This window comes from Pinus tabuliformis, chromosome 6, assembly GCF_031772625.1.
Source record: "Pinus tabuliformis cultivar Carrire ecotype Pingquan chromosome 6, CPIR1, whole genome shotgun sequence".
Taxonomy (NCBI): domain Eukaryota; kingdom Viridiplantae; phylum Streptophyta; class Pinopsida; order Pinales; family Pinaceae; genus Pinus; species Pinus tabuliformis.
Genome location: NC_142292.1, coordinates 322,874,608 through 322,888,463, shown reverse-complemented (window position 1 = coordinate 322,888,463; position 13,856 = coordinate 322,874,608). Strand labels below are relative to the sequence as shown.

At 38.6% G+C, this 13,856-nt stretch overlaps 2 protein-coding genes across 2 annotated transcripts; both read right to left on the bottom strand.

Annotated features, from left to right (window-relative positions):
• Nucleotides 1-4,982: 4,982 nt before the first annotated feature.
• Nucleotides 4,983-5,453, bottom strand: LOC149258599 (uncharacterized). The gene has a single exon (XM_089425083.1). The coding sequence runs from the start codon at nucleotides 5,451-5,453 to the stop codon at nucleotides 4,983-4,985; it is 471 nt and encodes a 156-aa protein (XP_089281209.1).
• Nucleotides 5,454-11,740: 6,287 nt separating this feature from the next.
• Nucleotides 11,741-13,171, bottom strand: LOC149258598 (uncharacterized). The gene has a single exon (XM_089425044.1). It carries the CDS (start codon nucleotides 13,169-13,171, stop codon nucleotides 11,741-11,743), a length of 1,431 nt encoding a protein of 476 aa, XP_089281170.1.
• Between the last annotated feature and the right edge of the window lie 685 nt (nucleotides 13,172-13,856).

Below are 13,856 nucleotides of genomic sequence, written 5' to 3'. Positions count from 1 at the left end.
TAGCTTATTTCCTAGAGCTCGGTCCTTGGGAGTGGCATTAGGGAGGCAATATAATGGTTTTGAGATCTGGATTGCAAGGGTTTGTTTTTTTTTTTTTTCACAGAAACGGTTATGGATTGTATTAATTGATTGGTCTAAATGCTAGATTTCAGATTACAATGAGAGGGAGCCAAACCCAAATAGATTAGACCACCTGAAGTGCTATGGGGCTTGTGTTTCGCTTCCAGCTCTTTTTGGGTACAACTATGGAATTTATTTCTGTGATTTTCCCAAGCATATAAATACAAACAAACTGATTTAGTAGCAAGAAATAAAACATACCAGCTGACTGATTATGGAATTGGATCCCATGTTTCGTCCCCATCTCTTATCATTGCCCCAGCAGAGAGAAGAGCAGCTTTATTAGCTTCAAGATCTGCTTCTTTGTTGTTGTCTCTCAGAATGTGGAAGTATTTCAGGTTTTGGAACAATTTACCCAAACTTCTGATTCTAGATATCAGCCTTGCCAATCTTAAGTCTCTAGGTGAAGAGTTGGTCACCATGATTTTTATTATCACTTGAGAATCCCCAAAAATGTTTGCCTCCTTGATTTCCAAATTCAAGAGCAACTTGAGACCTTGGAAGAGGGCCAATGCCTCAGCTTGAATGCTGGAGTTGATCCCCAGACCCCAAGCAAAGCTGTGGGTCGATATGCCTTCAGTGTTTTTTACAGTCCCTCCTGCCCCAGCCTTGCCAAGATTTCCTTTAGCTGCCCCGTCAAAGAAGAGAGAGTGCACCTTTTGATTGGAGATCCAGTCTTGAAAGTCTTCCTTGTTTTTTCCCCTTATTTTCCATTCCTTGGTAGAGGAGATATTTCTGATGGCTTGGTGAAATTGCAGATTTAAGGAGGCCCCCCAGACAGTATCTAACTGATTGAGATTTGAATCGTCTTTTTGATCTCCCAAGCATTCTTTTAACTGGAACTTTATCTTAGCCGCTACCACCTTGACATCATGCTGAGTGCTTCTAAAAATTCTGCTGTTTCGCTCTAGCCAGATCTGCCAGCAACAAATTTTGAGAAGAGAAGACCAAGCCACTTTAATCACTTTGTTTTTTGGGGGGAGGACCGGGATAACTGTTCTGCCAATTAGCAAAAAGATCAGTTATGGAGACAGGGAGAACAAAATTGGGGTTCCAATGATCCATCAGTTCTCTCCAGACCTGCATAGCGAAGTTGCAGTTTAAGACGAGATGCGTGGCACATTCCACATTCTCTCTGCATAGGGAACACCTGGACGGGCCATGGAATCCACGCCTCTGCAGATTGTCATCAGTAAGGATTTTCCTGTGGCATAGGAGCCAACAGAACATGTCGATTTTGGGCAGAGAGGAAATGCGCCAGACTGCCTTCCACGGAGCTGGATCAGGAGGAACATTCGGTTTCAAAGCGAGATTAACGTAGCCTTGGGCTACAGTGTAACCTGCAGACAGTGTACCCCAGCCACGCCTGTCTTTTCTGTGAATGTGCGAGGGGGAAATTCCATTCAGCCTAGCATGGAGGCAGTTGGAATCCTGTACGAGATCCAGAGGTAAATCCTTTAAACTCCAGCTAGCCCAATGCGTCCCAGCCCACGTGGATATATCCCACAGCGTGGATCTTCCTGAAGTAGTCAACCAGTCTCTCAGCGCCTTCACGGAGGGGCAATCACCAATCGAGTTGCGATCCATTATGCAATCGGCCCAAATGTTAATTTTCTTCCCATTTCCAGGGATCCAGTAAGCCTTGGAGCGGATCAAAGGGGCTGCTTTGGAGCAGAGTCTAACAAATGGAGAGACGCCTTGGGGGAGAGGCCCATCTAGACATCTAACCCTCTCGCCTTTGAAATATTTCCTCCATAGCGCTAGTTGGGCCCAGCCAGGCTTGGGCGCAATAATTTTCCAGAGAAGCTTGGCTCCCATGGCAATGTTTTGCAGGGATAGGTTCTTGAAATTTAGACCTCCCTCTATCTGAGGCTTGAGGACAATCTCCCAATTAACAAGAGGGATTTTTCTCTCATTTTGTTTGCCTCCCTTCCAAAAGAAATTTCGAATGTGCTGGTCCATTTTCTGAAGAATTCCGATTGGAGCAAGGAGCACTGAGAACTAAAATAAGGGGAGACTACAGAGAACGACTTTGATGAGGACTGACTTGCCCGCAATATTAAGCTAGTTGAATCCCCAAGCCTGGAGTTTGTTCTTGAATTTTTCTACTTGAGGGAGCCAATCCCTGCTATAGGCTCGCTTGAGAAAGATAGGGAGCCCAAGATATTTAAACGAGGTCCAAATTGAAGAGGTTGCAAATCCAAAGCATCTAGCAATGGAACTAAGCAAAATGGGCGTAATGTTCCAAAGGTAAATGTGGCACTTCCCCTTGTTGAGACTACTTCCCGACGCCATACAAAACCCATTAAGAGCTTCTTTGAATCCGTTGGCCGAGTGGATCGAAGCAGCCCCAAGAAGCAGAGTATCGTCTGCAAAAAGGGCATGGTTGATGCTTTGGACTCCCCTAGCAATGCAAATCCTTGAAATCTCCTGCTCTTGCATTTTTTTATTTAGATGGAAACTGAGAACGGAGGCTTGAAGAACAAACAGAAGAGGAGACAGAGGACAGCCCTGCCTTAGTCCTCTTGAGGCTTTAAAAAAACCAGCAGCTCTGCCATTAACTAGAGGAGCAATCCATGGCTCCGAGATGCAGGCCCGAATCCAGTTTATAAAGTTCTCCCCAAATCCAAACTTTTGCAAAACATTCAAGAGAAAGTTATGTCTAACACGATCAAAAGCATTTGCTAAGTCCAGTTTGATAGCCATACCTTTTTCCTTGCACTGTTGGCTTGAAAGGATTGCCTCTTGAACTAAAATGAAGTTGTCCACTAGCTGTCTACCATGAATGAAGCCCCCTTGATTCTCTGGAATGATTTTAGGGAGAAGATATTTCAGCCTGTTAGCTATTACTTTGGTGATCAATTTGTAGCCAGTGTTGCAAAGAGAGATGGGACGAAATCTGTTGAAGGAGTTGGCGCCTTTCTCCTTGGGGATGAGTGCAAGGAACACAGAGTTTGTACTTCCTCCAATTTTTTGACAGGCTTGGGATTTTTGGACCATTTTATAGAGATCTTTTTCCACAATGTGCCAACAGGTTTGAAGAAATCTGGCGGAGAATCCATCCGGACCTGGGGCTTTATCTGGGTCCATGGAAAAGAGAGCATTTTTGACCTCAGCCTTGGTGACTTTGGCTTCTAGCTGGAGGTTCATCTCAGCAGAGATTGAAGGGGGAACCCAGTCCAGAAGACAAGAATTCTGAGTCGTATTCACCTCCTCGCTGTACAGATTTTTGAAATGGAGAAAGGCTGCTCGTTTGATGCTTGCAAAGTCTTTGTGATTGGTAGTTCCTTCTTTGATTTCAACTATGGAGTTGAAACATTTTCTGGATTGAGCTTTCTTGTGGAAGAATGAAGAATTTCTGTCTCCTGCTTTGAGCTAAAGGCAGCGAGATTTAATCCTCCATAATTCTTCTTCGGCTAGGCAGGCTTTATGAAATTCTTGTTGAAGTTGGACCTCCTTATCTCTAGATACATATGCCTCTTCTGAAAGCAAATGATGGTCATCTAGCTGACTTTGGAGATTTTTCCTTTCAGCGGATGGATTAGGAAGGGTTTTGGCCCAACACTTTAGGGAAAATTTCTTTCTTCTGAGTTTTTCTTCCCACACGTAGAATGGAGATCCGTTGACTGGCTGGGACCAACTTTCCTTGACTATCTGCAAAAAATTGGGTTCCTTGATCCAGAGAGGGCTAAACTTGAAGGGAATGGGGCCAAGATCGGTATGAGCCCGGAGTTCAAGCTTGATAGGATTGTGATCAGAGGTGCTGCAAGAAATGATTCACATACTAGCGTCTAGTCCGAGAAAAAGGAAGGAACTTTGAACAAATAATCTATCCAGCCTTGCTGCAATGTGTCCAGGGCCTACTCTTTTATTTGACCAAGTATACTTACCAGAAGCAGGCTTGATGTCTAATAGGTCCCAATCTTGCAGGAGATCCTCTGCCCATTCCCTTGCCGGATCTCGCACAATGCAGCCTCCTCGCTTTTCTAAAGTGTGCAGCGTGAGATTTAGGTCTCCTGCAATAATGACGTTATCTAGATTACCCATATCTGCTTGGCTTCTTATTGAGTCCCAACAGGCCTTTTTTTCTCCAGCATTGACCGACACATAAACATTGAAAAGACAAAAAGTTTCTTTAGTAACGAGATGCTGCATTTTTAGCATCAGCAAGTGAGTATTTGAAATCTCAGACACTAACGAAAACCTGCTATCATTCCAAAGAGTACCCAACCCTCCAGAGGCTCCTTGGGCTGAGACAACTATTGCTTTACTTTTATTCCAGATTTTTTTGCTTGTTTGGAGGAAGTCTGAATCCTCCATCTTAGTCTCCTGGAGAAGGAATATGTCCGGGGCTTCTATTCTTATTAAGTTTCTTATGGCCTCTTCCTTAATTTTTCTCCCCATACCCCTACAATTCCAGGAGATTATTTTCATTATTTACCTTTGCTCTGCTGGGCTCCCTTGGAGCCTTGATGCTGGTTTCTTGCCATCTTCGGCTTTTTTGCTAACAACCTCTCCAGAGTAGGTTGACTGCCCTGTAACTTATCCTTGTACGTTTCTTGCTCTCTTTTCTCCCGATCTGTTTTGCGCCCTCTTGTGGATCTCCTTACAGAGGTTTGGGAATCGCCTATTTCTCCTTCCTCCTCCGAGTCTTCCGACTCTTGGTATTCTTCCTCAATTTCGACAGGGGTTCCTTTTGAGCTTTCTACAACACTTGCATCCTTGGAAGAGATAGGCAGATTACCTTTTTCTGGAGACACTGCTTTTTGGTCCACGACCTCATGGGTGTCCTCTGGCTGCGAGCTAAGAGGATCAAACTTGTTTTCTGGAGCAGGCTTGGGCGGGATCTGCTGAGCAGGAGCCTAATGAGGACCTTTGCCATTAGTGCCTCCCGAATTCTGTGTCTTGAAATAAGTTTTGGAACGTTTGACTTGGTTCCAGCCATCCTCCTTCCCTTGCACAGCTTCGTTGTTGGTCGGGCAGCCTCTGGCGAAGTGGCCATAAACATGGCATTTCCAGCATTTAAAGGACAACTGATCATAGTCCAATTTCTGCACATGCGTCCAACTTCTAACATTGATTTTGATGGCCTCTGGCAGCCCCACCTCCAGATCTACTTCTACGCAGATCTTGGCACAATCATATTGATCCTTATTATTCACTCGCTCTATAAATTTCCCTAGGGCATTTCCAATGTGCATCAAAGAATCCCAATTCCAGCAATGAACTGGGAGATTTGGAAGCCTAACCCACACCGGGATTGCTTTGGGTACATCTATTGCTGGATCAAAGTTCGGAGTCCATTTATTCAGGTACAAACCCTGAGGGCCCATGAAGTAGGGGCCATTTCGGAAGATCAGATCTTTGTCATCCTTTGAAGTGAATTCGAAGAGGAAGAATCCTCTCCCCAGAAAGTAAGAGGTAACACTTTCTTTGATCAATAGCGCCCAGTTTCTGTTGACCCAGCTCTTAGTGGTTTTGGGGGATGGCCATAGCCCAGTGAACTGGCCGATGAGAGCTCGCTCAGTCAAAGACAATGCAACCTGGATCGGGGTTTCAGGAGGAAGGGAGATCTCTGGAATATCATCCAATTTTTTAACGAATTTCGCAGCTTCAAAATTCTTCTTCTTTGGGAGCCCTGCCAAAAGCCGGTTAAAGGCCTCAGCAGACGAGATCGGCGGCGGAGGAGGTGGGAGAGGCGCCTGGGGAGTGCCCAGCACCTCCATGGGCGAGAGCCCTAGAGCGCGAACCTGTCAAAGAGAAGGAAGTGCAACTCTCATGCAGCAGCGCGGTCGAAAGAAACTTCAGAAATGATATCATAATATAGTAAAGTTCAATAGGTCAAGGACGAGTGCACTCCGCACAACCTTTACTCAATTCACGGATTGCAAGGGTTTGTTGTTTGCCACACCTCATTTTGCTAGACGTGGATTTTGCAATTGTATTGTTTGTTTTCCTGTCACTATGGCCCCTCGCCAGTGAATGCCTAGGAGAAGGGGTGGTTTTGGAAATATGGGAGTTAAGCGAACTAGGCCTTTTGCATTCGATTTTGTGGGCACCTTATTTGATGTGATTCCTCTTGGAGTTAGAAGGGAATTTTTTCTTCTGGAAGCCAAATAAATAGAGGATCGTCCATATCATTTTGACTTTGAGCTTCTGGAGTCAGTTGCAGAAATGAATATGGTCTTGGAGCTTGGCATGTTTTGAAAGAAAAAGTTTCCTTTTATATAATCTCTCTCGTTGCACCAACAAATAGATTCATTGTTATGACTCATCATTAATGACAATCAACTAGAACAATATACTTTATTTAATGGGTTGGAAGATGTTAAATGAATGCTGAGAAATATTCGATTCTATCTTAACAATGTTGATTCCACATTGTCAAGGGTGGAGACCTTTTTGGTTTCAGACTTTGCCTCTTGCAACTTGACTGATCCTCCTGGGGATCCAACTAACCTTCCTGTGGATAATGCACAGAACTAGACTGATATCCCTTCAGATGAGGATTATCTTTTGACATCTTATGTTTTTTGCTGATGTTTTGATGGCTTTATTCCAGTCCTGTCAAAGAGGTCATCAGGGTTCTCTAGTTTTGGAAGGGACATGGTGCATGGTAGTTCAGTTGGCTCAGTTAGTGTTGGGCACTACTCTCTAGGGAGAATGTATCTCTTGCCCCAGTGCTGGTAATGGTACTTGTGGGCAGTTGTTTGTTATGGATACTCAGGTTATGCCTCTTAAACTGTCTTGAATATGGTTTGCGTCTTCTACTATCTGTCGTGTAATGTTTTTTGCTAGCGGGTGCATTTCTATTGGTGGATGCTGGGTGGGAATGGTTTGAGGGTCTGGTTTGTGCTTGGACTGTCTTTGTTGCGAGAAGTGGGTGATTGCAGGGATGCTTGTGGATTCTGTTCCTGACAACTTGGTTATGGTCACCAATAGTCCTATTGCATGGTCTCTATTATGTTTTTGTGATGTCAAACACTTGAAAATGGGCTTGGGTATTGCGTCTTTAATTGTTGTTGGTCGCTATGGTAACCTGCATGAATTTTGGTTTCCTTTATCTATTGTTGTTTCATAGCCTTGTAACTATGTCACAATTAGCTTTTCACGTGGATGAAATCTCTACCCCCAAGTCTATGCGTTGTCTCTCTGGATGGATAAATTGGGATGTATTTTGGTTTTGATTAATGGAAGTTGCAGTTGAAATTAAAAAAAGAACACAAAAATAGTTATCTACAAATAAACACATTACATAGGAAATATGCCATCATTAAAAAAGATTCCCAAAATTGTACATGTGTTGTAAACTCCTCATTACATTGGATAATATAAAAATTTAAAATAATGAAAAGTGATAATTTTTAATCAAGTTCTATAAAATATATGAATTAATATCAATAATTTATGACTTCATAAAAATACCAATAATTTCCAATAATACCAATGGAAATTTTCTAATTGATTTCATTTTATAAGTGAATAATACCAAAACAATGATATATGAATTAATAAAAATTTATAAAATCGTAATTATATATGAATTAATACCAATAATTTATGACTTCATAAAAATACCAATAATTCCAATAATACCAACTGAGTTTTAATTCCAATAATACCAACTAAGTTTTTTTAATGGATTTCATTTTGTAAGTAAATAATACCAAAATAATCATATAAGAATTAATATCAATTTATAAAAACATAATTACAACAACACAAAAATAATTACCTACAAATAAACACATTACGAAATATGATATTATCAAAAAAGATTCCGAGAATTGTAATTACAACAACACAAAAATAGTTACCCACAAATAAACACATTACGGAATATGATATTATCAAAAAAGATTCCGAGAATGGTATATATATTATATTAAATAATATACGAATATAAAATAATAAAAAGTAATAATGTTTAATTACTCTTTACTATATTAAATAATATAAAAATGTAAAATAGTAAAAAATAATAATGTTTAAATGATATATAAATTAATATTAATTTATAGAAAGATACTTACCATACAAAATAGTTATGTACAAATAAACCTATTGCATAGAAATTATATTATTAATTTTTTTTACATGTATGATATATTCCTCATATATAATATAAGAATATAAAATAATAGAAAAAATATTTTTTAATAATTTTTTTAATAAAATATAAGAATATAGAATAATGAAAAAAATATTTTTTAATAAAATATAATAATAGAAAAAAATGTTTTTTTAATAATTTTTTTAATAAAATATAAAATATTTTTTTATAAAATGTAATAAAGAAAATGTTGACCATTTTAATTGAAATCACTCACCATAACAAAATAAATAAAGATATAGAAGAGATAATACATGCTTAACACATCCACACCCACTCTACTATGTCTCATTATAGAGCAACGCTATCTTTATGTATATATTTATTAAAGATTATAACTAAATTTTCTCACCACTAGACTATTAAGTATATATTCATTAAAGGTTCTAGCTAATTTTCCTCATAACTTATAGGCATGTGCAAACACTTTATCGTTGAATATAAGTCTCCTCCGAGGGCCTCAAAGAAAGTTGGAAAATCTATTCAATTTCGTTTTCATTTGATGGGGTGTAAATACATTTTGTGTTTCTATTTATTATTATTGAATATTTTATTTTTAATTAAAGAAGTTGGTAATTGAGTTGTGTTCATATTTTATATTTTGTGGGGTTCCTATTTTATATTTTGTGGGGGTGGATTTTGATTATTGTTATTATAATTTTTAGGTGAACCATATACATTTTTATATGACCTAGTTTTGAATCTTGGATATAAAATCTACGTAATATTTTATAATATAATTATCACCAATTGATTTATTTCTTTTTTGAGCATTATTGTTGAACCATATTAATTGTGTATCTATTAAACAATTAGAATTAAAAACAATTTAGATGCAAATCTCTTGATGCTTTCAAAATGATTTACTTCTTTTTTGGCACTATTGTTGAACCATATTAATTGTGTATCTATTAAACAATTAGAATTAAAAGCAATCCAGATGCAAACCTCTTAATGCTTTCAAAATCCATGACCTAGATGTCTCCATGCAATTTTATTAATTTTAAAGATATGATAATTCAATTAGAAGAAATAAAGTTTGCTAACATTGTTTTTTTTCTTCATATTATATTTCAAATAATGCCTATGAGGCGTAAAACAATGAGTGGGTGCACAATTAGGAAATTGTGTAATGATTATCGTTTCGAAACCCCATGGATGTCCCATCAGCCTGACCTCCAACTACAGGTTATAGTGGTACCTATGGGAATCAACCATGTGTCACATGAGTATGGGACCCACCTAGTTTCCAATTCCTCTAGTCATATATATTTTAAAAACAATTTTTTTTCCATTTTATTTTTTGACATATGGTACAATTTTTTAATCCTCACACTATCAAAGCACCTCACTAAATGTGCTTAAATAATATCTTCTCAATCCACATTAATTTTTTTTAGTTTTCTAAAATGTCAAAATTCCCTTGAGAGTAAGTGATCTGTATATTGCTGTGGATATTCCACTAGACAATTTTTCACAACAAATATGATAAAAATAAACTCAAATTTGAAATCTATACTACTAAGGTTAATTTTCCTTAGATTTTTGGATTTATTAATTACGTTTTTTCTTCTTATGCATGCAATAGATAAAATGTGTGAAATAGATAATAGGTAAATACAACCATTCACTCCAGAAAAAAAAGAAGGTAAATACAATCAATCACAAACCATAATGAACACCAAGATATGCTCTAGGAAACCCTTCCGTGAGAAAACCCAATTGGAAGGTGAGGATGCTTTGCTCTCTTTTGTTTGGAGTGGAAATGACGCAAGTACAAAGGATAAGGCACTCTCCATGGAGTGGCTTGAGACTGGTGGTTTGCGGGCTACTACAAAACACAAAACCCCTCCATTATGCTCTCTCTCTCTATCTATACTCAAATACTTTGCTCTACTATGAAATAAAATGCAAGAAAAAAGAGTAGAACGCATTTCCTCCTACTAGCCCAGTTATAACACAACTTATTAGCCAATTAGGGTTTAGATTTGACCCATTCAAGCCTCAACATGAGTGACAATTCAACCCTTCTAGACTCTTCTTCATAGCCCCCACATGGCTAGCCCCTTTTACATGAGTAGTAGAGGATGGCGTTGAATCCTCTCAAATTAACCATGATATGTCAACTTCTGGAAGGCATAATTGTTGCATCCAAACTTTGGTTGATGTCTTTTTTGGACCATTGGAAAAGCCTTGGGTGCGTAGAATAGTGTCAAGGGTTTAACAATTACATAACAAAGTTTTACACCCTTGTACACACTCCAACCCAAGAAAAGAAAAAAGAAAAAAGTAAAGAGAAAAAAGAAGTCATTTCAGTGCTCAAAATAACCTTGAAAAATTTTAAACCCCAATTCTCGAAACTATTTTTTATTACTAAATGTCTCTTATAAATTAATTCCTTCCATTTTATTTTAAAAATATTAAAATAAATGACAAATTATATAATTATCCAATTTAGATAAATAAATTTAATATTTAAAAACTTTTTTTTAATATATCCTACACTACAAAAGCATTAAAAAACCAAACATCAACCTCACTTCGTCCAAACCAACATTAAAAAAAACGAAGATTTATTGGAACAATTGATTATAAACTGTACATTATACACTATAAATACAAAATATGTGAATTCATGTAACTGAATAAACCTTTCCATAACTAATGGTTGTTGAACTAATTCCTTTAAAGTAAACTTCATCATTTACCGGATAATATCAACACTCTCTCACCATGCACATAAATAATATCTCCAACATTCTTTTTCCTTTATAGGTAAATATTATCTTAACATTTTCCATTTTCTACAATGTATTATCATTTATATAAAAATGGATGATACTATTCTTTTACCAGAGACATTCATTGATTGTTTAATATGTGGCTTCACATATTTTTTTTTATTGATATCTCATATTTACTGCAACAAAATAAGATGTGTTAAACTTTGATTTTATGTATATTTTTTCGTAAGGTTGAACATTGTCTCGGCACACAACTTAGTTATTAAAAATAATTTTATATTTAGTTTTAATATTAGTATCAATTTTAAATTGGTATATAGTTGAATTTAACATTAAATGTGGTATTAACATTGGCATTATATCACATTTTCTATGTTGAATTTTTATTTTAGTATTTATTTATTTTTATTTTTATTTTTCCCTTGGAAAAAGTCGTAATTTCTATTAACTTAAGAAATTACATTTTGTAGATGCCGAGGCATATGCATATGGAGGCATTACTTGCCTTATCAGGAGACATATAAGTCTGTTTACAAAAACTTGAACTGCTGAGTGGTGAATCTCCTCGCAGGGAGTCTGGAATCAGAGTTGTATCAAAACTGCCCTCAACAGCTAGAGGGAAAAAGATGCAAAAATATATATATATCTTCTCTATACAGAGAGAGTACTATGTATGTCTATACAAGAACTGTTTCTACAGCCGACTGATAGATATAAGAAAATAAAACATGTTTTTACAATGAGCACTACAAAAAACATGGGCTTAAAGCCCAATTTGTCCCTGTTCTATAAACGGTCTGTGGTAATATTGATGGTGAGTACCATCAATCTCCTCCTGTATCAACCAGACATTGTCCTGAAGATGCGTTGCCTCTTTTGAAAGTTGGTCAGCCTCCGTGTTTTGTTCCCTGTAGATATGTCGACAGACAAAAGAGTCAAATATGTTTATCAATCTGTGAGCTTCCTCCAGGATATGTCTGAGAGAATATGCATTGCAATGAGATGCATTATTGAGCCAATTACATACGATTTTTGAATCACCAAATAACTGCAGATGTGTACAATGATGAGATAATGCAAAGTATATGAGGTGTTTTGCAGAGCAGAGTTCGGCAAAATTGTTCGTGCCCATCCCCAAGTTTATTTGGATTTTGAAACAATGTTTATCATTCAGGTGTAGGATGAGTCCCCCTCCACAGCCTGCTTCCTGGGCTGAACCATCAAAATATGCCCAAGGTTTAGATTTATCAATGATCTCCGGGGTGATGATGCGCTGAGGGGCTACGGGGTCCTCTTCTGGAAGGTGATCATAATCTGAGATTATGTGCTGAGTGATAGATGGCCAGTGTGGTTCTCTGAGATTGAAGATGGACTGATTCCTAGCTATCCAGATGGCCCAGTTGACAAGGAGAGGCATGTTCCTGGCTTTGCCTTTGTGGGCAAGGCACCATGAGTTCCAAGCATCTTGGATATTGTTGCCCTGCCAGGGGAGTAAGGAAGGGTAGTGAGCAGATATACCGTTCCATAATTCTTTAGATGAAGTGCAATTCAGGAAGAGATGTTCGGTGTTCTCATCAGCCATACGACACAGATGGCAACGGAAGGGGCCATGAAAGGATCTCTTCATCAGATTGGCACCCGTAGGGATCTTGTCTAAGAGTATGTTCCACATTAACAGGCGGGTGCGAGGGGCGGCCTTGAGTTTCCAGAAGGACTTCCAATTTGGGTCAATAGATTGAGGTTTATGGGGATCCATGAGGCTGATGTATCCCTCTTTTGGGGAGTAAAGACCTGTCTTGGCAAGGGCCCAGATGATTTCGTCGGGTTCCTCTGTTAAGCGAATATGGGCCTGTGTGAGGGCTTCAATATATAGCTGCCAGTCTTGTCTCCAATGCTCAGGTATGTCCAAATCATAAGCTGATTTCCAAGCTTGTTGAAGGACAGTGGAGTTGATGTGGTCGCCAATGTGCTTAATGTATATGATGCCTCTATCATTTAGGTAGCTGATTAAGTCGGTAGGTAATCTGTGAGCGTTCCCGCATCCTACCCATGGGTCCGTTCCAATGCGGACAACGTTGCCTTCCTTTATTCTCCAGGTAATTCCAAGTCGCAGCAGGGGGAGCGCGTTCATCATTGCCTTCCATATGTTGGAGATATTGCTAGCTGGGGGCCGAGACTGTCTGAGCCAATCCATCAAATTTGTAGGCCATATATATTTCGCTAGAGCTACCCGGGTCCAGAGACTGTTTGAGCTGATGAGCTGCCAGCCCAGCTTAGCTGCCAAGGCTTTCGAGAATAGCTCAAGCCTTTTTATGCCCCATCCTCCCCATCATTTAGGTATAGCGATGCGATCCCATTTGACCCAAGCAAAAGTTTTCCCAGGTTGATTTCCTTTCCATAAGAATCTGCAAAAAATGTTTTGAAGTCTATGTAGTATGCCTTTTGGTATCCATGCAAGTGTCATCCAGAAAATTGGAGTGGCCTCAATAACTGCCTTGATGAGGGTTAATCTGCCAGCCCTGGAAAGATATTTGTGGTACCAGATCTGTAATCGTTTCTCCACTTTTGCGATAAGCCACGTCCAGTCTGCTATCCTGTACCCGAGAGGCTTTAATCGGAAGCCCAGATATTTAAGCCCGTCATCCAAGTTAAGTGCAGAGAAAGGAAAACGCTGGGTAGTATATATAGACTCATGCTGAGAACAACCGATAATGGTGATGGTAGATTTACCTTCGTTAATCATCATCCCCGTAGCCTGTTGGAAGAGCTTGAAGATATTGTGCATAATTGAAGAATCTCCGATGCTTCCGTTTAAGAAGATCAGAACATCATCAACAAACAGAAGATGAGTCAGAAAGAAATTATCCGAAATCTTGATG

Excerpts from the sequence above, each read along its gene's own strand:
- LOC149258599 (XM_089425083.1), bottom strand. The coding sequence starts at position 5,453 with ATGGGCCCTCAGGGTTTGTACCTGAATAAATGGACTCCGAACTTTGAT.
- LOC149258598 (XM_089425044.1), bottom strand. The coding sequence starts at position 13,171 with ATGGATTGGCTCAGACAGTCTCGGCCCCCAGCTAGCAATATCTCCAAC.